Raw genomic sequence first — 25,081 nt, 5'->3', positions numbered from 1 at the left:
AAAGAACGAGCGAGAGAGAGAAAAAGAAAGAAGAAAAAGAATGAAAGAAAGATGCAAGAAAATGGACACTACGTTTGGAGAAGTCAATGGGGCTGACATAAGGCTGACCTTCAAAAGTTTTAATATAAATTTATTTGACTAAAAAGGCTATACATACAGTTTGAAACTAACACAATTTTTGGCCCAACAACCTCAAACTGGCCAAATATGAGCCAATTTATCAGTTTGGCTTTTTTGTGCCACAAATTACAAAGTATAAACCAGCATATGGTTTCCGTCAAGTATAATCACCATATTGGTATCAATGTATCGGCCTATGCATACTTTACATGCCGAGCTAAAATGGGCACAAGGCAAGAGTGCACAAGCTTAAACGGTGGTCTCTTCAAGGAAGGGTGTTCTTTCTCCTATTGTTAGTCAAATGACCCCCTGACCTCCGTTTGAGGAGGAGGGCATGACTGATCCATTATTCCTCAAAGGCTATGTTCCTCTTTTTCCTTTCCTGCCCGCTCTTTTAACTGGTCCCAGCTCCCCCCTCCACCCCTACGTCAAGGTTCCGCAAGCCCTTTGCTCAGCCCTGGGACCCCCAGGCTTTAGGCAGGGTCCAGGAAAAGCGTTGAGTGGGCTGGGATGGAGGGAGGGAAGGAGAAGCTGGGTCTTGGGTATGCCTGCCTCCAAAACCCCAGGCAATCCCCTCTGTGTCATCACTGCGGTCATTGTGCAGATTAATGAAATGTTTGAGTGGTATCATGCTTCATTTAACAGGTATGCACACTTTCAACTCTCGGTCCCGGGGAGTTTTGTTCTCTGTGTCTCCCTCTCTCTGCGACCGGAGGAGGGAGGGGGATACAGCTGACCACACATTCCATAAGCACAGGGGTGTGGAGAAAGACTGGAAGATGAGGAGTAATGGAAGAAGAGAAAGAAGGAAGAATTTGCATCAGCAGGAGGGACCAGTTGTACATTGTGCGCCTCACCTGCTGGGGAGCTCTCGGATTGGGCGATCATGGCAGCCATGGCCGAGTTCGGGTTTAACCTGTTTCCGAACATGTGAGAGGGCGCCAAGTTGAATCCTGGAAGTGAGTTTGACTACAGAAGAAACACACATAAGAAAGAAGTTCAGAATCAATAACTGTCAACCTCCTATTATTCTGGATGTGCGAGTACATGTTCACACTTGAACGTGCGTGTGTGCATGAATGCGTGTGACTGTTGGCTATAGAGCTGCATAATAAAACACCATGTCAGCTGTAGTTCCTGTGAGCCAGAGGAACCGGCTGAGCCCGCAACAGCCCTGAACACCACAGACCATGTGTTTCGGCAGCTAATTATTTAATCCAATTAAGCTATTTCCCTAATAAGGGCTAAGATTAGTCGTGGTGCATGGTTGAAAGGAAGCACATGTTCAAATAATTATTTATATAACACTTCATACAACAGAATTCATCTGTTATCACGGTCTGAAGTTAAAATATGTTTGTCACACAATTGTGATCGTAAACTTTTCTTTGCTCGTTTACATTTTAGCTTAAAACTTTTAAACGCATTTAAAAATTATTCCTGTAAAATATAATAACACATTTTTATATTTTATTTGATAACACATTACATTAATTATAATATTTTTATTTGGTTGAACAGAAAAAATGCAATAAGCACAAATTTGTAATAATAAAAAAAATAATTATTTGTGTTTTGAAGAATTTTATATAGAAAAACTGCTTAAAAATACGATTACACGTCTGGTTCGAACTTTACTTACGGTTTCAGTTTTGTTAAATAGTCTGACTAGTTGCTGAAATTGAACTCTTAAACAAATACCTCGTCGAAAATAACAAATGTTTTGGTTTCCTAGGTAATCTATGTGTTGTTTATTTTGCTCTATATATTAATAAACTACTTTAAACTGATTTTTTATTACTAAGGGCTTGTTATAGTTGTGCGTAGGTCCTACGGCATAGATTACGCATCGGTTTTCATTTATACTTTTGCAACGTCACTTTTTTACTTGACGGGTTCTGGTGGACCACTCACAGCGTTTGACGCGCTGTTAAAAATTTCAGGCTACGCAGAGCTACGGATAACCTACGACTATAATTCGGGCTTTAGCAGAGTTTACCGGAAGTTGCGCATTTCCACGAAAGCAGTTTGTTTCTGTTGTTACTGCTGAAACCGTCTATATTTAAGGAATAATTGATGACAGGCCGTTAAATTATTTGAAAATAATGCACACCCAAGGTGTTAATGCGGCACGACGTGAAGAGGAGCATGCATTATTTTCTAATTATTCGAATGACCGAAGTCAATTATTCCGCTTACACCACGGTTACCACAGACATTGCCAAGACCTCAATCTGGTGGTTATTTTAAGACATTTGACAGGTCAGGTGTGCGTTTATTGAAAAATAATGAATACCTATGGAATACCATTTCTCAACCAATCAGAATAAAGCATCCGACAGCCCTGTGGTATAAATACAAATATTGTACACATGCACACACACAAACAAAAATTAAACCATTTTTGACAAGCATGACTCCCGGGGTATGGGAACGGGGTATTTATACTTGTTCTCTGATGTGACGTAGACAAACAAATTTTGGTTGGGTCAGTAATGCTTTAGACGCTGCCTAAAAACCTCGCTCAGAAAGCTATATTAGGGTGGGGGATTTTAAAGGCGTAGTTTTGCACCTATTTGGCGTCCCTTGCGGCTTAACTGAAAACCTCATTATGAAATGCAAGCACTTGACGCTGATTGGCTGCCTTTGCTGCCAGTCAAAAGAATGTAACGCCGTCTTCAGAACACGGACAGACCTTGAACTTCGCCAACACTGCTGCAATTTACTTCCCGTTGGAGGCGAAAGGCCAGGTGTATGCAAATTATTTTGAATGAGAATGGGGGGGTGAGATGCATTTTACGTAACATGTATCCGTTGTTCAGATTGGGACATTTTCTGGCGGTCATTTCTAAAAGAGGAATTTCTATGACACTGAGATGTTCATAAAGTTTAGCACTTTTCCTATGTTTGTGAATGCGGGTAGACTACCGTTATTCAACTAAGACAAGGTAAAAACGTTTCATTTTCATTCTCTGTCACCTTTAAGTCATTCCATTTTTTATATGTTGGATAAAAAACTATTATAATATCCTGCACTCTCTAAAAGTCGGAGGGCCCTCCCCACTCCTCTGAGATTTTTCTCATTCAGACTGTGTGGAAAACCCCTCATCCCACTAACACAGCTCTCTGTCCAGCCTGTCAGCTCCAATCCCATCAGTGAGCAGAGCTCAATGTGCCCGCACAGGCAAAAGAGGAACAGCCAGATTCTTTAAGGCTTAGGGCTCTCAGCACCATTGTGTAGGTTAACGAAGAGTGGGCTAGAGGCAAGCCTAAGGGGTATGTGCTGGGGTTGAAGGTCAGCACTGCCCTGCTTGCAACCACCAAAAAATGTTGTTCACCATTTTCAGAGGACAAAGGAATAAAACGTAAAATATGCGTTTATTTTGCTTTTATCAGTTAAATTATCAACACAGACATGCATTCAAAAACATCACCTGTTTACGGATAAGCTAACTACAACCTGGAACACCCCCTCCTCCCTCCATCGTTTTAAAGCTGCTATGCCATACAGCTTAGAACTAATGGGAGATATTTGCAAGCGTGCGTTAGGAGGGGCTGAGAGCCCTGCAGCATTAGGGCCATCAGTGGGTCTACTTCATCTCTTAATGTAAGGCCACCCTGCCTGTAGAGAGGGCAGATCTGCGCAAACAAAGCCCTGTTGCTTGGAGACGGGTGGTTGCTACAGCAGCGCAAGTCAGGACAAAGATGCTCAGGAGAGCAGTAGAGACGGTTCTCGGTCTCTGGTGCATTTCCAAAGGGCCCATTCGGAGCAGTTCGGGGGTCCCGTAAGAATGACTTTTCTTTATAATTGCGATCTAAACCCACAGCGTGGGCTAATCGTAAGCAGGGGTAATTCTGAAGTCTAAAATCTGTAAATCTAAATTTTATTCAGAGTAAGTGAGGTCGACTATAGAAAGACATTTCTCTTCCTGACACCAAACGTCTTGTTTACCTAATCACACATTCAATCTATTGTAGCGCTATGACTAGCTAATGTAAACAATCACGTACACCCCGACATTCATCCACTAAGACCATAATGCAGCCGGGTCATAAATACCCTAAATGACTCAAAACGCTGTCTCCATGAGATGAAAAATTAGGTCTGAAATGACACCAACTGTAATTCTCACACAGACATGTTATGTAGTCAGGAACACTTAAGACGGCCTCCCTCCTATTGTTAATATACAGTTTCAACCACATAAATATTGCTTTGGCACAAACCGGGGATCTTGTGAAATGAATTCATTTACTGTGTAATAAAAAGGTTTTTCAATGTCGCAAAAAATGGGCTACTTAACACAAGATACCCAAATAGCACAACCTCCGTGACTTGTAGAAGTTTATTACTATTTGTGAAATAAATGTACACACATACAATTTATCTTGATAAAACTGAAGCTAATATTAATATTACTTAATTGGTTAATTTAGTGAGAAATGATGCTTATACGTGGTCGTGTTAGCTGAAAGCTCACTAAGATTTATCGTATTAGAGGAGAGCAGGGGCGAAAGTACCATTTTTCAAAAAAACTAAATTTTTTAAGATAATATTTTAGACAAATATATATTTTTGCTGTGGTCAATAACTCACAAGTGTGGTCTATCAATACCAGGTGGACTTTTGAACAAATGTAAAACTACTTTACTATAATTTCACTTTGAACACAAGTAGCGCATTGTTACTTTTTAACGCAGCTGGGACAAAAGTAACCCGACAGTACAAACGTGAATTGTCGAGAATAAAACATTTTTTACAGTTTAAACAAAAAAATAAATTTTTAACATAATGCAACAGTTTTAGCAGCGGGAAAAAAGTAACAAGTGTTACTTTCATCCCGACAGGATCTCCTGACATTTAAACACAATTTACTTTTATTTTGAAAAACTTCATGATGTATTAGATCACAAAATAACTTGTAGATTGAAACATGAAACGAGAAACACAACGCGTTATAAGAAAAAATGACTGCTTTAGGAATACTTATCATGGTTGAAAACAGCTTTCTGGACATAGACGCGCAAAACGGTGATGAAATAATGCGATTTTTGTCAGCACGGTCAAGGGTTGCGTGCAAAAGATGCTGTCATTTTGAAATAAAAATGTAATCAGTGTTTGAAAAAATAGTTTTGTTACTTTCGTCCTGTGTTACTATCGCCCTGGTTCTACCCTACTTTGTGTCACGGGCGTCCCTTTTTTTGAGGCAGGCTTATGTTGTCTTATTTAAAAGATGTCCATTTGCAAACTTATCCAGATGAAATACACGCTATATAGCTATTGGTTAAATTTTTTTTTACTAGGAATAGTAAAACTATAAATGGCAAAACAGTGAAGGACTCATGTGCTGAAAAACATCATTTATTTTTATCTGTTTGAAACAAAATAAAATGAACCTAAAATGCTTCAAGAACCAAAATCACCAACATAAAAAAAACAAATTTAGCACATTTTGGGGCTGTAACGGAAACGATATCTCGAAGGAGATATGTATATTAAATTAAAACTTATACAAATGGATCATTGTGCAGACTACAATTGTTTCCAACCTTTTTTTGTTTTGTGACCAAGACACATATATTAGCACCCAAAAATAGCTGGTACTGTTCAATACAAATACAGATCCAAGTTAGATCGGATACCATGAACTATAATGTCATATACTCACATGTGTGGATGAGGTGGTGGTGAACGAGGCAGCCGGGGGCAGTGAGGTGAGAGTGGGCATGGAAGTGACCACCGACTGATGAGACGGTACCTCCGAGTTGGATCCTGACAGAGACCCTCCAAGCACTGTGTTGGGAAGAGGGCAAGCTACATCGCTACTGCTGTGGTACAAGCCTAAATGGATGAGTAAAAAAAAAACGCTTTTAAAACACAAAAAGTTTAAACGACACATGAAGGGACAATTTGTTGATTTCCACAGAGTCATAAATAATATTAGCACACTCAATGTCTTGTTTATCAGCCGAAGATCTAGCACTGCAACTGGGGAATTTAAGATCAATCAATTTAGGGTATGACCTGTAATTTAGTGGTAAAAGCAAAGTTTTAATAGTTGTAAGGGCAACCTCTGTCCTCCAATATAACTTCACTGGTTATTCATCTATCTCACTCGTCTCTGTCTTTCTCGCTGCCCCTGAGATGAACTTTGTGGACTTTGAATGGCCTTGTGTGACCAGACCCTCATCACAGCAGACATCAAGACAGCGCATAAAGCATTTCGGAGTCCTCTCAACATGCACACTGAACCGGCCTCCCATTGACCCATAAAACGGCTCTCTGAATCTGATGACTCACTATGTCTTCTGTAAAAATAACCGAGGGCTTTTCAGGTGGGGCCGAAATGCTGGGGAGGAGCCCATCCCATTCATATTTATGTGCCGGTTCATGACATGCACGCTGTTTGTTGCTGCTGCTGTTATATTGATTTTTTTCTGCTCTTACTCCCTCCTCCCCTGCCACCATCTCAAATACACCCAGCTGATGGCCCAGGCTGACCCTTGCAGGAACGAAAGAGGCCCCATCGCCACACAAAGGAATGAATGGCTTGCGGCAGTCTACATTCAATGCTGAAACAAGGCAACATTGTTGGGCGTAAAGGTACCACGTCAACCATTTACAGTACCAAGCTCCGAATTCCACATCGGATACATTCAACAGTGAATGCATGTGTGGATATAAACTTATTACAATACCATAGGCCTTAGACATATGTCTGTGTAATCCAATATTACCAAAAACTATTTGAATGGGGAATTCTTGAAGACGTGGCCTACTCAATGCATTAATGATTGAGAAAAAAAATCATGTTGATCTGGTTAATGATTAACATTTCAGTATAGGTCAACCAGCAGAGCGTTTGATTTGAGGTTACAAGACATAAGCAGCCAAACAAAGCAAGGACAAAGATCCTGTTATCTGGTGGTGATCGAACGGGCCGATCGATCAGGACTTAACATCTCCTCCTGAATCCCCCTTATCAAATCAGGGGAGAGAGGGGAAATTTCAAATTAGATTTGCCAGCGTTTCAAGTCAAACCCATGCCTCCCTCTCTCAGCAGAAAATCCATGCGAGTTCAGAGGGAGGTTAATGACACGGCTCAGGTCCTGATAAGGATCTTCTGCACTTTTTTTACGGACAGTGAAGAAAATAACGGAGGTACTGTCCTACAGAGCAGATTTGGGCCTTTGACGTATTTAACTGTAGTATTGTGAGAAGTGAACAATGCCTTGTAAAGTTGTGTTGCAAGCTTAAGATATGCTAACTATTCGATCAAATGAAAACGGCCTTAGCGAAGTCGTCTTTGCATCTCGAATGCATGTCTATTTAAGAATAAGCTACAGTGTAGCAAATGCATGCAATGCTTATGAGTTTTTCTACAAATAAACACTGTGCTCGTCTCTCTCACCCACTTCTCATTTTAGGCTAACCGATTAACCAACCAGAATCTTTTCCGCTTTCCAAATAGCACCCCATAAAGTCCTACACCCGACTGGGCCCGAGATGGATGTTTGCATTTAATAATGGCCCCTAGTGCTCCCCCTGATAAACCAGTCATCCATCAAAAAAATAGTCTGGGATCCGTTGAGGGAGGGTGAGATAGATAGATGAGACTGAGCACTCTGCTGTAGTCCTGCATTAGCCATGGCTAAATATTTACAGTCCAGCCAAAGGCCGGGAACAGGTGAGGGATGGGAGGGGTGGGAGATCAAGCCCCAAACAAACACAAATGCCCAGATGGCCTTGAGAGAGAGGACAGGGTGATAGTGAAAGAAAAAAGCATGTGAACAAAATAAAGACACACTCAGGGCTCCAGACTAACTTTTTTCACTAGGAGCACAGTGGCCCCCAAATGAAAATTTTAGGGGCACAACCAGAAAATTTAGGGGCACATACTGTAAATCAACGTGTTAACCAAAAATTCACATTTCTACATTTTACACTGTATTACTAACAAATACTTTGATGATAGATGCAAAAAGTACAATGTGCTGTTTCAAATTCAGTGTCACATCACAAAAAAAAGTTCAAATTTACTGGTCGCACATGTGCGACTGGATGTAAACTTCAGTGGCACACTCTTAAATTTTGGTGGCAAAATGCCACCATTTGGTGGCAGTCTGGAGCCCTGGCACTGGTTGCGTGTCGACTCGTAAGGTCCGTACATAGCGCTCACTGCTTATAACAAGCTCAGCAAGGGAAATCCATAGACGTTTACAAAAGTAAGTTAGTTATTAGTTAAGTAGTAATTTCTTAAAACATCATCACAAAGACACTTACTTGGCTGATTAGGGTTTTAATGAAGTATAGACTATTTAGAAACTAATTAAATTATATTTTAAATGGCCACTCAGTATTTATAGTATAGTGCTAGACATAATAATGACTTGAGTTATACAAAACTTGTGCACTAATACGTCAGCAAAAACACTTACAAACCACTCCATAGCCAGAGTCTTCATGCATTACTTGGTTTTGCGCAATGACGACTTTTCGCTATTGCCAATGTCCTTAAAAGTGTGCATCAGCATGCCCTACAGTTTGGAATCTGACCAAATATGCCTGAAAGCCCTGCGATGTTCACTAAACAGGGCACTACAGTGCAACTGGAATGCACCCTTAGATTTAATCAGAACAAAACTCCCAAATGGTTGCCAAGCAACAAAACGGCACTGCGGATCAGACCCTTAAAAGTTAGTGCAAGTGTGCGTACGGGGAGCACTTGTGTCAATGTGGAAAACAGAGACAAAGAGCCTGCAAATAAGAACCATGTCTGTGTATGCAAGGGATAAAACCAGTACCGAGACCAGTCAAGTCCAGTCGCCTGGATCAAGCTCAATGATCAGTAAGGCCAGTAGGGGTCAGGGCATTTCTACACACTATGTTGAGCTGCTCTGCTCCGGATCCCGAGCAAGGAAAGCGTTAGGGAGGAACAAATAAAATTTTAACTAATTGCCTATTATGGGCTCCTTTCCTCCTCCGGCTCCCTCGGGCACAACAGGTTAATGTGCATCTCTATGGAGATCCAGCGGGCCACTCTGAGCTCTCAATCAGGTAGGAATGAGGAAGCACTTTAGAGAGCACCTCCATCCACTTTCACCCTAATGAGCTTCAGCACAGACCAAAACAACATCACGCTGGTTCCCAGGACTCTTGCAGGAGAGCTCACCTCAAATGGATTTTTCTTAAAAATGAATTACCCTGTGTTAGATATAATTTGAAAACTCTGAACTGGGAATGCGCTATTTAAAAAATTACCCTCCACCAGTAATTTCAGTTTTCAGAGACCACTGGCTAAACAGGGGACTAGTTTTGATAAAAATAGCGAGTTAGGATCTACCAAAACAGGCACCAATTTATCATTACCCACGTGTTTGTTGACATGCACATGTGCTTATTAATAAGAGCTTGTGGAAAAATAAGAGGGCTTGATGACATCAGCCGAAAGGGAAAAAACATTTCAAAAAGAAGAGCAAGTTATTTTGATGAAAGACTATGAAAACATTATAACAAATGAATAACAGATTAATCATCCACAATAAGACCAGAAACAAGTTTCAAGTAGTGTAATAAGAACACAATTTGGTCCCCAGCTTTGTTGTTTAAACTGTTTTAATGACCATTCATACATACTTGTTATTCTATTTATTAAGATAGAAACAGAATTACAGGAAATATGTTTACAAACTGTAAAAAAAAACTATTTTAAAAACAAAATGGCTTCTGGCAAACGTTAGAAGGTAGTGTGACCTCTCTAAGCACAACTTTATATATATATATATATATATATATATATATCTCCACTTAATCCCAGCCCAAGTCATTCAGAAATACCGGTTTGTTGGCAGAAACCATTAAATGGGACCTATTATTTATATATTTTTACAAGATACGTGATATACATCTCAGGTGTACCCAGAAAGTGTCTGTAAAATTTCATCTTAAATACCCCATACTTCTTAAAGCATGTCCAAACTTCCCCTGATTGGGTGGAAGCCAAAACACACTTTTTTCATGTTTGTTCCTTTGAATTCAAATGAGTTACTGCTCCTCACTCACTTACCAAAAGGGACAGTAGTATCTCACTACAGTACAACTCGCTGAGGGCGGAAACTATGGTAATTCAGAACAGTCGGTTAGTGGCTGTGGGTGGACCTTTATCAGTGTGATGTCACATTTACAAGAAAATAAAAGGAAGGAGTAGGTGGATTTTTTTCTTTGTACAGTGGTTGTGTTCACACACTGCCAACACACATTTATGTCCAAACACCTTGTAAAAGTGGATTTTGCATAACAGGTCCCCTTTAAGGTTTTGCATATGAACTCTTCATATGGTCTTTATACCACTGCAAAAACAACTAATCTACTTGTGCAGTGGCCTAGACTTTTGCACAGTAATCTCTCACAATCACTTTTCTATTAACAACAAATTAAATACAGCTACAGCGATTAAGATCTGTTGCTCACCTGGTCCAGCTGGTGGGGTGCTGACAGTCATACTCTGCAAGCTTCCATTCCTGAGGAGAGACGGGGACTTTTGAACCCCCAGACTGCTGCTACCAGCACCCCCTGCTCCTACACCTCCACTACTGCTGACAGCGCTCCCACGGGAGACCATTGTGCTCATGGAGGACGACGAGGGGGACGTGGATGAGGGCATGGTGGCGCCGTGTTCTCCCGTGTCTGTGGTTTTAACATCCTGGTTGAAGCACGGTCCATAACGATTCCTCCAGTTCCCTCGCTTTTTCTTCTTTACACCATCCTCACCGGTGGAGGAAGATGATGTTGCAGAGGAAGACGAGGAGGAAGGTTGGGGGCGTTTGTAGCCAGCTGAAGCCAGAGCGCCGAGCTCTCCAGCTGGGTGACAGTTTTCGTAATGCTTGCCGGAGCTGGAGCTTGAAGGATGAGACAACATGCTGAAGGTGTTGAGACCCACCATGCCCTCAGAAGCTCCGCCCTCTGAACCAGCCTTCACGTGGCAACGGCCAAAGGAAGAAGTTGTGTAGGACTCGCCGGCCCTCAGGTTTGCTTCCGAGAAGCTGATGAAGTCAGAGGTGGGTTGGACCACAGATCCACTAGAGGATGATTTACTGCTGCCGCTGCTGCCTAATAAAAGACCTGAGAGAGAAAAAAAATGATGAAGATACAAAGCAAAAGGACATGCATCCCTTCCATCTCCCACTGCAAGGTGGGCCGGTCACTTGCAGTCGGCCAAACAACTAGGCAGGTGACCCAGATCTTGGTTTTCATACATGCCCTTCCTCCCTTAGGCAAGGACTCATCCTTTAACCAAAGTCAGAGTAACAGCACCTACATTCATGTTTTTACTGCCATGGCAGAGAGCTGTTGGAGCTTTACTTCTTAATTTTACTACGCACACAAACATTAAATCTCTGAGGAACAAGACAGTGATGGTACAACTTCAACCCAACCTCAAAAAATATTACTTTATCTAGACTTTGCAAATAAAAAAAGACCTGCAAAGTATTACCATGCTTCTCTGTTATTGCCAAACACAAAGGGCTCAATGTAATAAAAGATTTCTGATATTGTCATCTCTCACATACTTGGAATATTACATCAGGGCTCCCGAACAGACCGGTTACGTGGCTCAACGACAAAGCAGGCAGACCATGGATCTGTGTCAGGTTTTGTCATAACAGCTCTAGCGCTATGACATCCTCAGATCAGATTCCATAGTTAATCTCCAACATCTTTTGATCTCTTTGCGCTCTGCTCTAAAAACACTGTGCTGTTTCTTCTTTCAGGCTTCCTCGAAGTTTGTATGTATCTCCAACAAGGAGGCCCTCACCGCTGCCTGACACATTAATGATTAGTCTGAATTTTCCAGACGTGACCTCTGCTTCAATCCTTCCATCACGGCTTGATAGAAGAAGGCAAGGGAAACATGTTTCTGCTCTGACTCCCAAACCTCCCTCATTCATGCGCACACACACACACACACACACACACACACACTGGAGACACCACCAACAGCACAGCCATCTCTGAGAGACTCCACGCTCCACATTACAGAGCCAGCGGCAGCCAGCCAGACGACAGTCTTATCGCACACACACCCCATTCGTGCAGCTTCTGGCTTCCATCCAGCCCTGTCACAACACACTCACTCAAGTGTCACATACAGGAAGTTGACACAAGACATGAATCTGGCTGTTTGTTTTAATTTAGGAACCCGAAGAGTGCAGAGAGCCTAGAGAGGGTGCTTATTAATTCAGTTCTGCGTGAAGCAAGGCTGAGGTATCTTACCTTGCTGAAACGGACTGGACGAGGAGGGGGCCGTTGAGGAAGTCGCAGTGGTGACCACAGGGGCGTGGGGTTTGCCAGGAATGGACTTGCGGCCTCTGGACCCAGAGCTTGAGGTGCCGTGACTGCTGGACTTCTTGCTCTTGCCCTCTGAGCTCTTGCCATCCGAGGACCCGCCGTCTTTCGAGCTGGAACTGGAGTGAGATGGAACTTCCTGGAAGTTGGCATTGGTGAAACGGCCTCCGCTGTCATCCAGTCGCTTTTGAGTGGAGGATATAGAGGAGACGCTTCCTCCGCTACTGCTGTTGTAGCTCTGCCAAGAGGAAAACACTCACATGTGCAAAAATGCTTGGAGTGCCATTAAGTTATAACTTACTACAGTGCTACATTCATAGGTGTGGCAATCTTGAATAACTTCCAAGTAATTGTCAAGTTTAAATGACATATTCCCTCTCTAGGGCAATGTTGAGAAAAAAACTAAAAACGGTTTAATTTATTGTAAATAGCTCAGAGATGTTTTTTAAAGGATAAGTCAATTTTCTTAAAAAAAAAAAATCCAGATAATTTACTCATCCAAAATGTTGATGTCTTTCTTTGTTCATTTGAAAAAAATTTTTTTTTTTTGAGATTTTTCTTTTTTTAATGGACTTTAATGGAGCCCAACACTTAACAGTTTTAATGAAGTTTAAAATTGCAGTTTCAAAGGACTCTAAACGATCTCAAACGAGGCTTACGGGTCTTATCTAGTGAAACAACTAGCGTCTTCCTCTGGCTGTGTGACGCGCCAGCGCGACCTCACGCAATACGTCATCACGTCAAGAGGTCATGGATGACATACGCGAAACCCCGCCCCAGTGTTTACAAGTGTGGAGAAAGAGGACCGTTCCGACGTTGTTGTATGTCAAATGATACTAATTAATGTCTTTGTGTCAGTTTATTGTTTAAAGTGGTCCGCAAATGTGCATTTCATATATTTAACACGTGAACTTTCCACGGCATTACGCAATCACGTGAGGTCGCGCTGGCGCGTCACAAAACCGGAGATAGAGGAGAAGTTTTTATGGAGCGAATTTTGTGCCATAATTTTACAAACAAATTTGGCATTTTGCAAACAAACTCAATCTGCTTTGCAAAGGGAAAACTTGACTCGCAAACTAACAGAAAAAACTTTGCAAATAATAAAGGCAATTTGAGAGAAAATGCAGAGGTGTTACAAATATGTACTGTGTTTTGTAAATATGACCATGATTTTTTCACAAATGTGACCATGATTTTCTCACAAATGGGACCATGATTTTCTCACAAATGTGACCATGATTTTCTCACAAATGTGACCATGATTTTCTCACAAATGGGACCATGATTTTCTCACAAATGGGACCATGATTTTCTCACAAACGGGACCATGATTTTCTCACAAATGTGACCATGCAATCCAAAACAGCAGATGGCGCTGTTTCAACCTTATTAGGCATTTTCAACTAGTCTCCCTGAAAAGCCCTGAATTTTAACTTACATATCACCCCGGACAGTGCCAGCAACTGAATGAAGACTAAATTAATTTTTCGTGGTTCATGTTGTTAATCTCTGGATTTATTGAAAGTGTTGATAATAATTAATGTCTGTTAATAGTAAACACATTCTGTGTGTAAAGACATTGAATTCCATCTGAATTCTATACATTTGCAATTGTCAATCCCTATACCCCGTCTGATTCTCTAAATTCTCTTCTTTTGGTGATAAGAAACTCACCATCACTGGACTGTTTTAAGTGATCCTTAAAGACTTATCCTTTTAAAATAGCTTACTATTGCAAAATGATTATTACTAACTTGTTTACTTTTGTATGTGTATGTTCCTGAGAATCTCATATATTATGGTGCTTTGAGTTTTAGAAAGTGCATTATAAATAAAATTTATTATATCCCCTGCAGAAAAATAACAGCTAATACCAGCCTATGCTGGTTGACTGGTTTAACCCTCTGGGGTCTAAGGGGTTTTTAGGGCCCTGGAGAAGTTTTGATCTGCACTGACATTTGTGCTTTTTTCAGTTGCTTAAAAACATAATAATGGCAAAAGTCTTATAACACTGCATTCAGCACAAACTGGGCTACTATATTATATGATTAACATGTATGTACATTAGGGCTGGGATAAACGATTATTTTTTTAACGATTAATCTAGCGATTATTTTTTCGATGCATCGATTAATCTAACGATTCATTTTGTCAGTCCGATTCGACTTCGATTCGATTCGATTCTCGATTATCTCCCCATTAATTAACTAATAGCAAGTTATACATGTTGATTTACATATCTGAATGTAAACATTTCAATATATCTTTATTGCTCTTAAAATTTTAAAATAAAAAAAGACTATACAAGTGCAAAATAATGCATTCTTAGACAGAGGTAGCATTCAAAAAAGCATTTGTACTGTACATACTGTGCAGTTAAGTAACCGTATAAAAATCTCAAGTTCAAATTACTTTATTTTACATGCATTTATGAGCAAAACCTCTTCAATGTGCCTTTTGATGCTCTGTGTAATTTTTATAACTAGATTTGTTTAATCCACATTGTTTTTCTGTCCATTTAATGACAGATATAAACACAATTATTTTAAGAAGCACATATATTATTAAATCTCTTTCTCTTAAGTTTATTAAGATAGATGAGGACTCATTTACTGCTGGACAGAGAGTGAATGAAAGCGCAGTCTTCTGGCAACAGTGACATATTTCATTGCTTTCTGTTAAATTGCTCAAATGACTGTTTAAAACACACTTGGCATCACATTCATGATTTTATGGTAAAATGACACTTTTTCGCGTAAATCCACGAGCATTTAAACCATAAACAAAGCACTTTCACTTTAATTGAGCGTGAGCAGCGCAGCAGAACCACGCAGAAACAATTGCAGCACTGTTGCTACAGAGCCGCCCAAGTATTTGCAGCTGGCTCCGACCTCCGTTTATATCCGTTTCGAGCCGCGAGCTCGCGCTGCTCATGCGGCGGGGTGCATGCTTGTTAACATGGGCGCTGAAAAAACCACGCGCCGCGCGGCCGCAGGCACTGCTCACCCTTGCTGTGTGAAACCGGTGTGGACTGAAGCCAATTGCGTTGCTACTACTGCGCCGCCTTTTTGGGTCTGACGAATCGACGCGCATATTTTGCGTCGACGTATTTTTTGCGTCGACGTCGTCGATTACGTCGACGCGTTGTCCCAGCCCTAATGTACATGTTTGTATTTTTGAGAGAAAAATGTTTATGCGTGGTTTTTGAAAAAGAAAAAAAATTAAGTGACTGATATAAGTCCACACAACTCATTCTAAACATGTTTTCCTAAAACTTTTCAAAGCAGGATCTAGAGGTCTTCACGGGTCCACTTAGATCCGAAAACCCGAGGTCCGACCCGAGACCCGATCGGGTTCGGGTCTAAAAGTTTCACATGTGCCTCGGACACGGGTCGGGTACAATAATAGCGGCATCGGGTCTCGGGTAATTTAAAAATGAATGTGTTTTTTCTGAACGGACCCGAGAAGACCCGAACTCTCTCGCCTGTGTGCGTCAATGTCCTTTTCAAACCTCTCATCTGTTTGCCAAGAGCGCTTGCGACATTGCGTGGTTGTCTGAACTGCTGTATCTCGCGTGTGTGTTTCGTCTTGAGTCCTTTTCCAACCTCTCCTCAGTTTGCCAAGACCGCTTGCGACATCGTGTGGCTGGCGGTAAGCTAATTTCCGTTGAAAGAGACCTGTCTGTCAATCAATTTTAAAACCCGCGCTGTAGCGGCTTGTGCAGTCGTCGTCAGAATCAGATAAGCATGGAGGCAATATCTGACATCGCTAAAAAGCTGAAGGACAACGAATATACTGAGGTAAAACATCCAGGATCATCATCGGTCTGGGCAACATTTGTGTTAATTGTTGACAAGGAGGGGAAAAAGATCGGTGCTGCTAAATGCATAGACTGTAACACATTATTAAAATTTGATTCAGCCAAAACTGGCACATCCCATTTGCTGAAGCACCAGAGAACATGTCGGCACAAGAAACCAATGCAAAGCTGCATTCGTTCGTTTGTAAGGACAAGTGCGATACCTGCCCCGTATAAAAAGAAAATTCTCGACAGTTGCGTTCGTGTTTGTGCCAAAGATCTGAGACCATATCGAATGTTTGAAACGAGTGCATTTTGCCAGCTAGCACAGAACTTGGTTGAAATTGGAGCTACACATGGCCACTGTGATGTGAAAGACCTTCTTCCCAGTGGTGTTACTGTTTCCCGAGCTACTTTGGACAGGTGCATTAGATTGAAGGAAGAGCTCTTACCCAAAGTCAGGCAGTCAATCGATAAGGGGTTTGCTTGTGGAGCATCTACTGATTTGTGGACTGATGACTATCGAAAAGTCAGCTACATGTGCATCACTCTGCACTTCATAGACGAAGACTGGGTGTTTCAGAGCCGGGTGATATGCACGTGTGCTTTCCCGTATGAATCAAAAACAGCCGCAAACATAAAAACAGAACTGCTGAAGCAGTTGCATGAATTCGGACTGTCACAAACTGAAATAGAAAAACTTGTGTTTGTGAGCGATCAAGGGGCGAATGTACAGGCTGCTCTCAGCAGCTGGAAACACAGAAGCTGCAACGCCCATGTCCTTAACACTGTGTTGAAGCACACTTTTAAGAAGGGAAGTGATGATGAGGAGGAAGAATCATTACAGCCTGTGAGAGCATGTATTAATCAGTGTAAGTCACTGACAACGTATTTTAAACATTCTGGTTTGCAGCTCCAGCTGAAACGCACTCTAAAACAAGAATGCGAGACCCGCTGGAACACTAAATTAGAAATGGTGGAATCAGTACTCTATGCTTTCGATGATGTTCAAAGAATTCTCATGACAAAAGGAGAGATACACAAAATGAGCCACATCTCAAAAGAAATTCTCCAAATGCTTGTTCAGTTTTTAACCCCATTTAAAAAGGCAAGTGACGAATTGAGCGGGTCTACCTATCCTACAGTTCATCTGCTGGCTTTATGGAAATCTACACTGCTCGAGCACTGTGTGGTAACACCAACCGACCCTAAATCACTGGAGATTCTAAAACGCAGAGCCAAAGATCTTCTGAGTGACCGCATTGTACTCGACGATTATGCGAAGCTTGGTGTGCTCTTGTGGCCAAAGTTTAAACAACTCCGCATGTTCACGAACGAGGAGAGAGATAAAATATACCAAAACGCCCGCAGCGAGTTGCAGAGCTTTCCAGACGCTCCCAGTACGACAGAAAATACCCCTGCGGTCTCAGGTAATACCATCCCAGACACAGAATGTGTCGCCGTGGCTGGTCCATCTGTGAAATTCAGCCAGTGGGAGGATGTAGATGAAAGGGACATCACAGTGGATGAGTTGAACGTGTACTTGAATAAAAAAATTATCATGCACGACAGTGACAGAGACATTTTAGGTGTATGGAAAAACACAGAACACCTCTATCCAAAAATGGCAACCCTTGCACGGAAAATTTTGTGTGTTCCCGCATCCAGCGTTAGCTGTGAGTGTGCTTTTAGTGTGTCTGGACGTGCACTTGAGAATCGACGTACCTCTCTTGGTACAGCAAGTGTCAACGCTTTGCTTTTCCTTAACAGCAATGACAAGTAGATTCAGATAAGTATACTCTATGTGTAACATTGAACTACATGAACATCTGACCTTATTTCAGCCTAAATGCCTTTTATAATCCAGTATGTTAAATATGATGTTCTCTGTTCTGTTCTACAGTAATTGTTAAACAAGACAATATAATATTTAAGGTTATGGTTTTAAAAGTTTTAAAAGTTTTTTAAAAGATGAACTGAAAACGTAATAGTTAGAATGAAATGTATAGGATCATAATCTGTTATTCTATGTTTTAAAGTGATTGTTTTGAAAGACTGATAGGATATGCGTTTTAAGTGTTTTAAATGTTACTTTAGAATTCAAATGCTTTAAATGGTGTTATTATTAATAAAAAATACCCTGTTCGTTCTATAAGACAAAACATTTCGAAACACAATTATACAAAAGACAATATTATGCAGGGCCATGTTCTATAATTCTATGAATTAAAAAAAAATACAGTTTTAGAAAACTGATACTGTTTTACATGTATTTATTTATCTTTCAATATGAACAAGCACTTTTGTGTAAATGGATATGTGTGTATATGTCTATATTTGATCGAATGTTTGAAATTGAATATTTGTACTGTTCAAGTTAATAAGAAAATGCCGATTTACAAAATAAAAATACAAAAGAATGTAGTGTGCCAAGTATTTTCCTGTCATTTAATGGTAAATATCCATGGAAAGAAGCGAACTAAAAATTCAACAATATTTTATTATTTGAATAAATATATTTGAATATTTTAAAAATATACTAATAGTCAGGTACATAACATTTTTAACACAGCCCACAAGTTATAAGTAAGGCGTAATGAGTGATCGACTTTTTAGCACTTTAATGACCATAAAATTATTTTTAAGGAAACGCAACAGTGACAGCAACTTCACACATACAAAATAAGGTATTTTAGCTGTGAGACTAATCAGGAAACTCCATTGCGTGTTTATTCGGGGTTTTTCTGTTTAGAGTTGCGGTTTATTGCCCTATCAGTTTTTTTTTTTTTGACCTATCGAGTTGTAAGACAGGTGTGCATCAGGCAGGCAATAAGATAAAAATAAGTTTATAAAACGGAGATTAAATGAAGCAGCCGAACAAATGGTTGCGGAGTTTTTTTCTGTCTGACTGGTGCGTGCACCTGCAGTGCTGCATTGGTGTGCGCGTGTGTGTATGTGCAACATTCGGGTCCAGTCGGGTAAAAAAAATTTTGCCAACCTGTCGGGTCGGACTCGGGTCTATTTTTTTCGGGTTTGTCTCGGGTCGGGTCTTTCTTAAAAAAAATAATTATTATGCACGTCGGGTTCGGGTAAAAATTTATTCGGGTCACTTCGGGTCGGGTACATTTCTTTAGACCCGAGAAGACCTCTAGCAGGATCTAGTAGTCTAGAGTTTTTTCTTTAAAATGATGTGAAAATCATTCTGCTTACTCCTTCACATAACACAATATATTGATTTACAATTTCAAAGTCACTTTTTGGTTAGGAAGGCAATATGCAAGGAGGCTGGAAGCTCTTGAATAATCTGTGATTGACAATACACTGCTGAAGAACAATACACTTGCATAATGAGCTGCATAATGAGCCTTTAGGCAGGAATGTGAATATGCCATTATTGTTAAGTGTTTGTTTGTGAAAGCAAGACAAAAGAAATGCCTTCACATGCATGATCCTGCATTAAATAAACTTACTGTGCAGAGATATACGCGAATAAACTGGGTTTTAGATGTGTTTAGATGCGTCTTAATACAAAGTGCGTCAAATATGATTGTGTGTTTGTGTATGCGTTTGGCCGTTGATCACGTCTGACGGAAGCACAAAGAAAACATAAGCGCATGGAGATAACTTTTATTTACTAGGCGAGAGTAACCAAGTAGATGTGATGTTTGCAATCGTCTTTTATAAGAATACCAAAAAGCGCGTCAAATGAGGCATCGTGTCTTTGTGTGTGCATTTGTACATCGCGTCACACCGTCGAAGCACACACACTTGCATCTTTTATAAGAACACCACAAAGTGCGTCAAATATGAGGCATCGTATGTTTGTGTGTGAGTTTGGACATCGCGTCACACAGACGAAGCACACACACTTGCATCTTTTATAAGAACACCACAAAGTGCGTCAAATATGAAGCATCGTGTGTTTGTGTGTGCATTTGGACATCGCGTCACACAGACGAAGCACACACACTTGCATCTTAAGAATACCACAAGGCGCGTCAAAAATGAGGCATCGTGTGTGAGTTTGAACATCGATCCCATCACACTGACGATGCACACACACTCGCGTCTGTCTGGAGAATTAGGCGCGAGTAAACAGTTATGTGGTGTGTGCAATCGCATCTTTTATAATGATACCACAAAGCGCTTCAAATATGAGGCATTGTGTGTTTGTGTGTGCGTTTGGACGTCGATCGAGTCACACTCGCATCTGGAGATAACTTTAGTTACAGTCACTAGTAAACAAGTAGATGTCATGTTTCCAGCACTCGGATTAAAACTCAACACAGCAGTGAATGGCTGCAGAGACGGAATGTCCATTGACTGTGGGGTTGATTAATGAATATGGATGATCTCTGCTCTTCTCTTCAAGGGAGCGGGGCGTGGCTCATTATAGATAATGAAGCAACAGAAGAAAGACGGTACATCTCTCTCTTCTAATACAGTTAACAACGAATTACAATATTTGTTTTCGATTTCACTTACATCATTTAAAAGCAGACATTCGAAGCATTATGTAGACATTTATCTTTTGTTTGTATGACAAGTATTCATTAAGTTACAGTTCATTTTTCTGACGTGTTTCTGAAAGGAATTCACATAGGGAGAGAGAACAAAATGCGCATCATTTTTATTTTCTTAATTTTGCGAAAAGCACAACATTCTGTTTTTATTGGGAGTGGACAGAAAAAAACTAGACACTTTAACGTTTTAAATGATGTATAAATCATATCTGTATGTCCAAAATCAGCAGAGTTATCTAAGTCTCTTTGGGGAGTGATTGAAAAATAAAGAGTTTGCGGCGCCCGCGCCGCAGCCGACCCCAGAGTGTTAAGATGGTGTTCCAGCCTGGTTTTAGCTTAAGCTAGTATTAGAAGGATTTTTGCCTTTATACTGTAGCTGGTCAGGCTGATCACACCAGCCCAAACCAGCTTGACTAGGCTGGAAGCTTTGCCAGCTTGGCTATTGTGAAATAAGCTGGTTTAAACTGGTCCTCCTAGCCTGACAAGATAAGACCAACTTTAAAAGGATTAACATTTTGTAGAAGTTTATCTTGTTCAGAGTGCTCAAATGACTATGATCCTGGTTGGTTGGTTACTGTTGCTTGAACTGGCCACTCTGTCCAGACAGCCGATGTTGGGTTTATTATGTCCCTACCACACTCTTTCTCCAAAGAGTTTCATTTATTATCCTGCATCTTTTGATAAGCATTGTAAGTTGAATTCATTGTCTTGACACACAGAATTTGTTTACTATTAACAAACATTTATTATTATTAACACTTACAATAAAATCAGTGAGATTAACAGAATGAAGCCCGACAAATGAAATGTCTTTATTCAGTTGCTGCCACTGTCAGGGGTGATATGTATGTTAAAATTCAGGGCTTTTCCCCTGGGCTTTTTTCCAATGCCTGAAAAAGTTGAAACAGCGCCATCTGCTGTTCTGGATTGCATGGTCCCATTTGTGAGAAAATCATGGTCCCATTTGTGAGAAAATCATGGTCCCATTTGTGAGAAAATCATGGTCCCATTTGTGAGAAAATCATGGTCACATTTGTGAAAAAATCATGGTCACATTTGTGAAAAAATCATGGTCACATTTACAAAACACAGTACATATTTGTAACACATCTGCATTTTCTCTCAAATTGCCTTTATTATTTGCAAAGCGTTTTCTGTTTGTTTGCGAGTCAAGTTTTCCCTTTGCAAAGCAGATTGAGTTTGTTTGCAAAATGCTGTATTTGTTTGTAAAATTTTGGCACAAAATTCGCTCCATAAGTTTTGGTTTAAAAGGGCATATTTTTTGTTTTTCTTGTCAAAAATGACAGATGTTTCGCTAGATAAGAACCTTTTGGTTCGTTTGGGATCGTTTAGAGTCCTTTGAAGCTGCGTTGAAACTGCAATTTTAAACTGCAATAAAACTGTTAAGTGTTGGGGTCCATTAAAGTCCATTAAAATGAGAAAAATCCTGGAATGTTTTCCTCAAAAAAACATAATTTCTTCCGAATGAACAAATAAAGACATCAAAATTTTGGATGACATGGTGGTGAGTAAATTATCTGGATTTTTTTTAAGAAAATGGACTTAACCTTTAAATAACATGGTATTAAGAAAAGAAAAAGTAAGTTCTGTCCAACCCCCGTTATACAAGAGATTTAGTCTTACCTTCTCAGAGCTCACCATCAAAGCTGGTACAAGGGAAGGCGAGAGCTCCAAAGATTTCTTGTGCCTTGGTTTATGTCGGTCTCTTTCTTTATGTTTCTGTGATAAAAAAAAAGTGTGTTAATGAATAGGGTGCAAGCAAAGGTTTTGACTCTGCAAGTACTGCTTGGGAGCCTTAACTGCAATTTCTGGAAACAAAGAAACTGAGAGATTAAAAACTCATTCTGAACACATCAATCCTTTGCACAGAGGAAGATGGGGACCTCTCCACGAAGATCTACCATAAAGACTCTGAAGAAAAGATCTTCCTCTCTGAATAGGAAAGGTATCACATTGCAGGCCTAACCAGTGTCTTAATTTACACCCCCGTCTAGTGCCAAGCTCCATATAGCTCCATTTACGCCCGAGAAACACAAGCGCAAACAAATTTACACCCCGCACTCCAATCGAACACCTCAAAGCTCTCTATTTCAGATCTTAAGAGCACTGCTGTAAAAATATGCAGTGATCCTAAACCATTCTGAAGGAATATTTACACATTCCCGACTGAAGCGGCATACAAATGTCTATCTTGTATCCTGCCCCTTTCGGTTATCGTCCAAACCATTGTATTAGTTAGAATTGACAATTACTCTGAACATGATAATGTTTTATGCTACTTCATTGTGCAAGTGGCGGTGACAATTTCAGAGGCCCTCAGGCATAAGTTTTTTAATGAAAATGCGCATGCACTTCCTTGATGCCATTTACCAATTTTATGAATATACCATTTTAAATGCCGATTTATTAAAAAAAAGGGAAAACCGTGCACACTTAAAACGGTTTTGAAAAGGTACCCTGGGATTTTGTGTGTGTGTGTCTGGAAAATATTGCAGTTGTATTGTAAACTTCATAATATACACACTTAAACCATGCGACTTACTAAAATTCTGCTTAAAAATATTTCCATATGCTAGTGATCATAAAATTTAAGTTAAATGATACAAATGCTAAAATAAATATTAGTATAAATTTACTGAAATCAAATATCTAAAAAAACAACAACATTACATCTTGGGTTTATTGTGTTTGTGAATTAAAATAAAAATCTCTTCAAACTCTTTCACAAAAATTCATAAAAGCAGACATTTACTATTACTTGTTTTGGTAATATTCAGAGTTAAACACCTATCAGGAGCTTGATATAAAATGACAGCGCGTTTAATTATCCCAAGATTAATAGTTTAAGCAGAGTTGGCTGCAAAGAGAAAAGCACAAGAAGCCAAGACATTTATCACAATTCATCAATGCCTCCAGCAGATCGGTAAAAATGTAGACAATCTCTTTCAGGATGAACAAAGAAAATACTCTGGACGTTTCAGGCTTACATTACAATTCAACTACAGCACGTAATGAATAAATAAAATAATACATCAGTCATTCCAGTTACTTGGTTATTAAAAAAGTTATTCCTCACAAAAAACGCACTCAAATTTTTCAGAAAACAAAACAAAAATCCCCAAATGAATCAGAATTTAAGATATGCGTGGCAGGATGAGGAAGAGCGATTGCAAACATCGTTTTATTCAAATACACAAGTCTCAACTGCCTCTGCGAGCGCATCTGAACTAGCTGCAATTTCAGAAGCTTTTAGCCTCTATTGTTGTTTGGCCCTAGGGTTTGGAATTAGCTAGGTATACATCTGAGCCCACCGACCTTTGACCTGGGAATGTGGAATACGGGGGATGGGACCCCTTTGCTAATGCAAATCAGGCCTTGTAACAATAGCCATGGCAAAGCACAGACTACTTCACAACAAGATCCTCAAGAATACAACTCCAACCCGAATCATTGTTCATGTCAACCCCTCTCAATGCAGAAAAGGCACAGAAGTTAAATATCAAAATAATTCTGGGACAAACTGCTTTAAATGGCATCTCATATTTAAGCTTTCGTTGACCTAGATCACACAGTCTGTTTTCGAGCGGGTTGACAGATCAGCATCTAGTCCATTTTGATATGCATATCCAATGCAAACTTATTTAAACCAATTCAAATAATTAGCGAATCTATATCAAATAACCAACAGCCTCACTGTCCAACCTCCACTCCCTGCTGTACACAAGAACAATGGCTTTATTTGTACGGTTGAACATGTTGCTTCAAATACTTACTCAAGTACATGAATGCTTTATTGCAATGACTAAATGATTTAGAATGATGCAAAAAAAAAAAAAAAAAATTGTATTAAATGTGGCCCTGGACCACAAAACAGCACGAGTATATTTAGCCAACAAAACATTGTATGGGTCAAAATTATTGCCAAAGATCATGCATAAAGATATTTAGCAAATTTACAACCGTATATATATTTAAAAATATATTTATCATTAGTATTATGTGCTGCTAAGGAATTGATTTGGACAACTTTAAAGACGATTTTCTCAATATTTTGATTTTTTGCACCCTCAAGATTCCTGATTTTTAAATATACTAGTCAACATTTGAAGTGGATCAAAAAAGTTTATCAAAGTTTTCCTAAGACAAAAACGGGTATTGGGTACTTTTATTAAAGGTTCTGATCCACTTCAAATGGTGACTAGTGTAGCTGTATCTCAGCCAAATATTGTCCTATCCTTACAAACCACATATAAATAGAAAGCTTATTTA

General features: G+C 39.9%; 1 protein-coding gene across 6 annotated transcripts in view; it reads right to left on the bottom strand.

Moving 5' to 3' along the window:
- The window catches only part of mllt10 (MLLT10 histone lysine methyltransferase DOT1L cofactor), a 64,459-nt gene that overhangs the window by 12,315 nt on the left and 27,063 nt on the right, over positions 1-25,081 (bottom strand). For all 6 annotated transcript variants that reach the window (XM_065258060.2, XM_065258066.2, XM_065258061.2 and 3 more), the window contains 5 exons: positions 22,436-22,531; positions 12,395-12,704; positions 10,592-11,242; positions 5,790-5,962; positions 978-1,089 (listed from right to left, as the gene is read on the bottom strand). In XM_065258060.2, the coding sequence (XP_065114132.1) occupies positions 978-1,089; positions 5,790-5,962; positions 10,592-11,242; positions 12,395-12,704; positions 22,436-22,531 (1,342 nt within the window). The remainder of the gene's footprint in view (positions 1-977; positions 1,090-5,789; positions 5,963-10,591; positions 11,243-12,394; positions 12,705-22,435; positions 22,532-25,081) is intronic.

This window comes from Paramisgurnus dabryanus, chromosome 22 (assembly GCF_030506205.2).
Source record: "Paramisgurnus dabryanus chromosome 22, PD_genome_1.1, whole genome shotgun sequence".
NCBI classification, from domain to species: domain Eukaryota; kingdom Metazoa; phylum Chordata; class Actinopteri; order Cypriniformes; family Cobitidae; genus Paramisgurnus; species Paramisgurnus dabryanus.
Note: the sequence above shows the minus strand (reverse complement) of the source record. Positions and strands in the feature narration are given on the sequence as shown.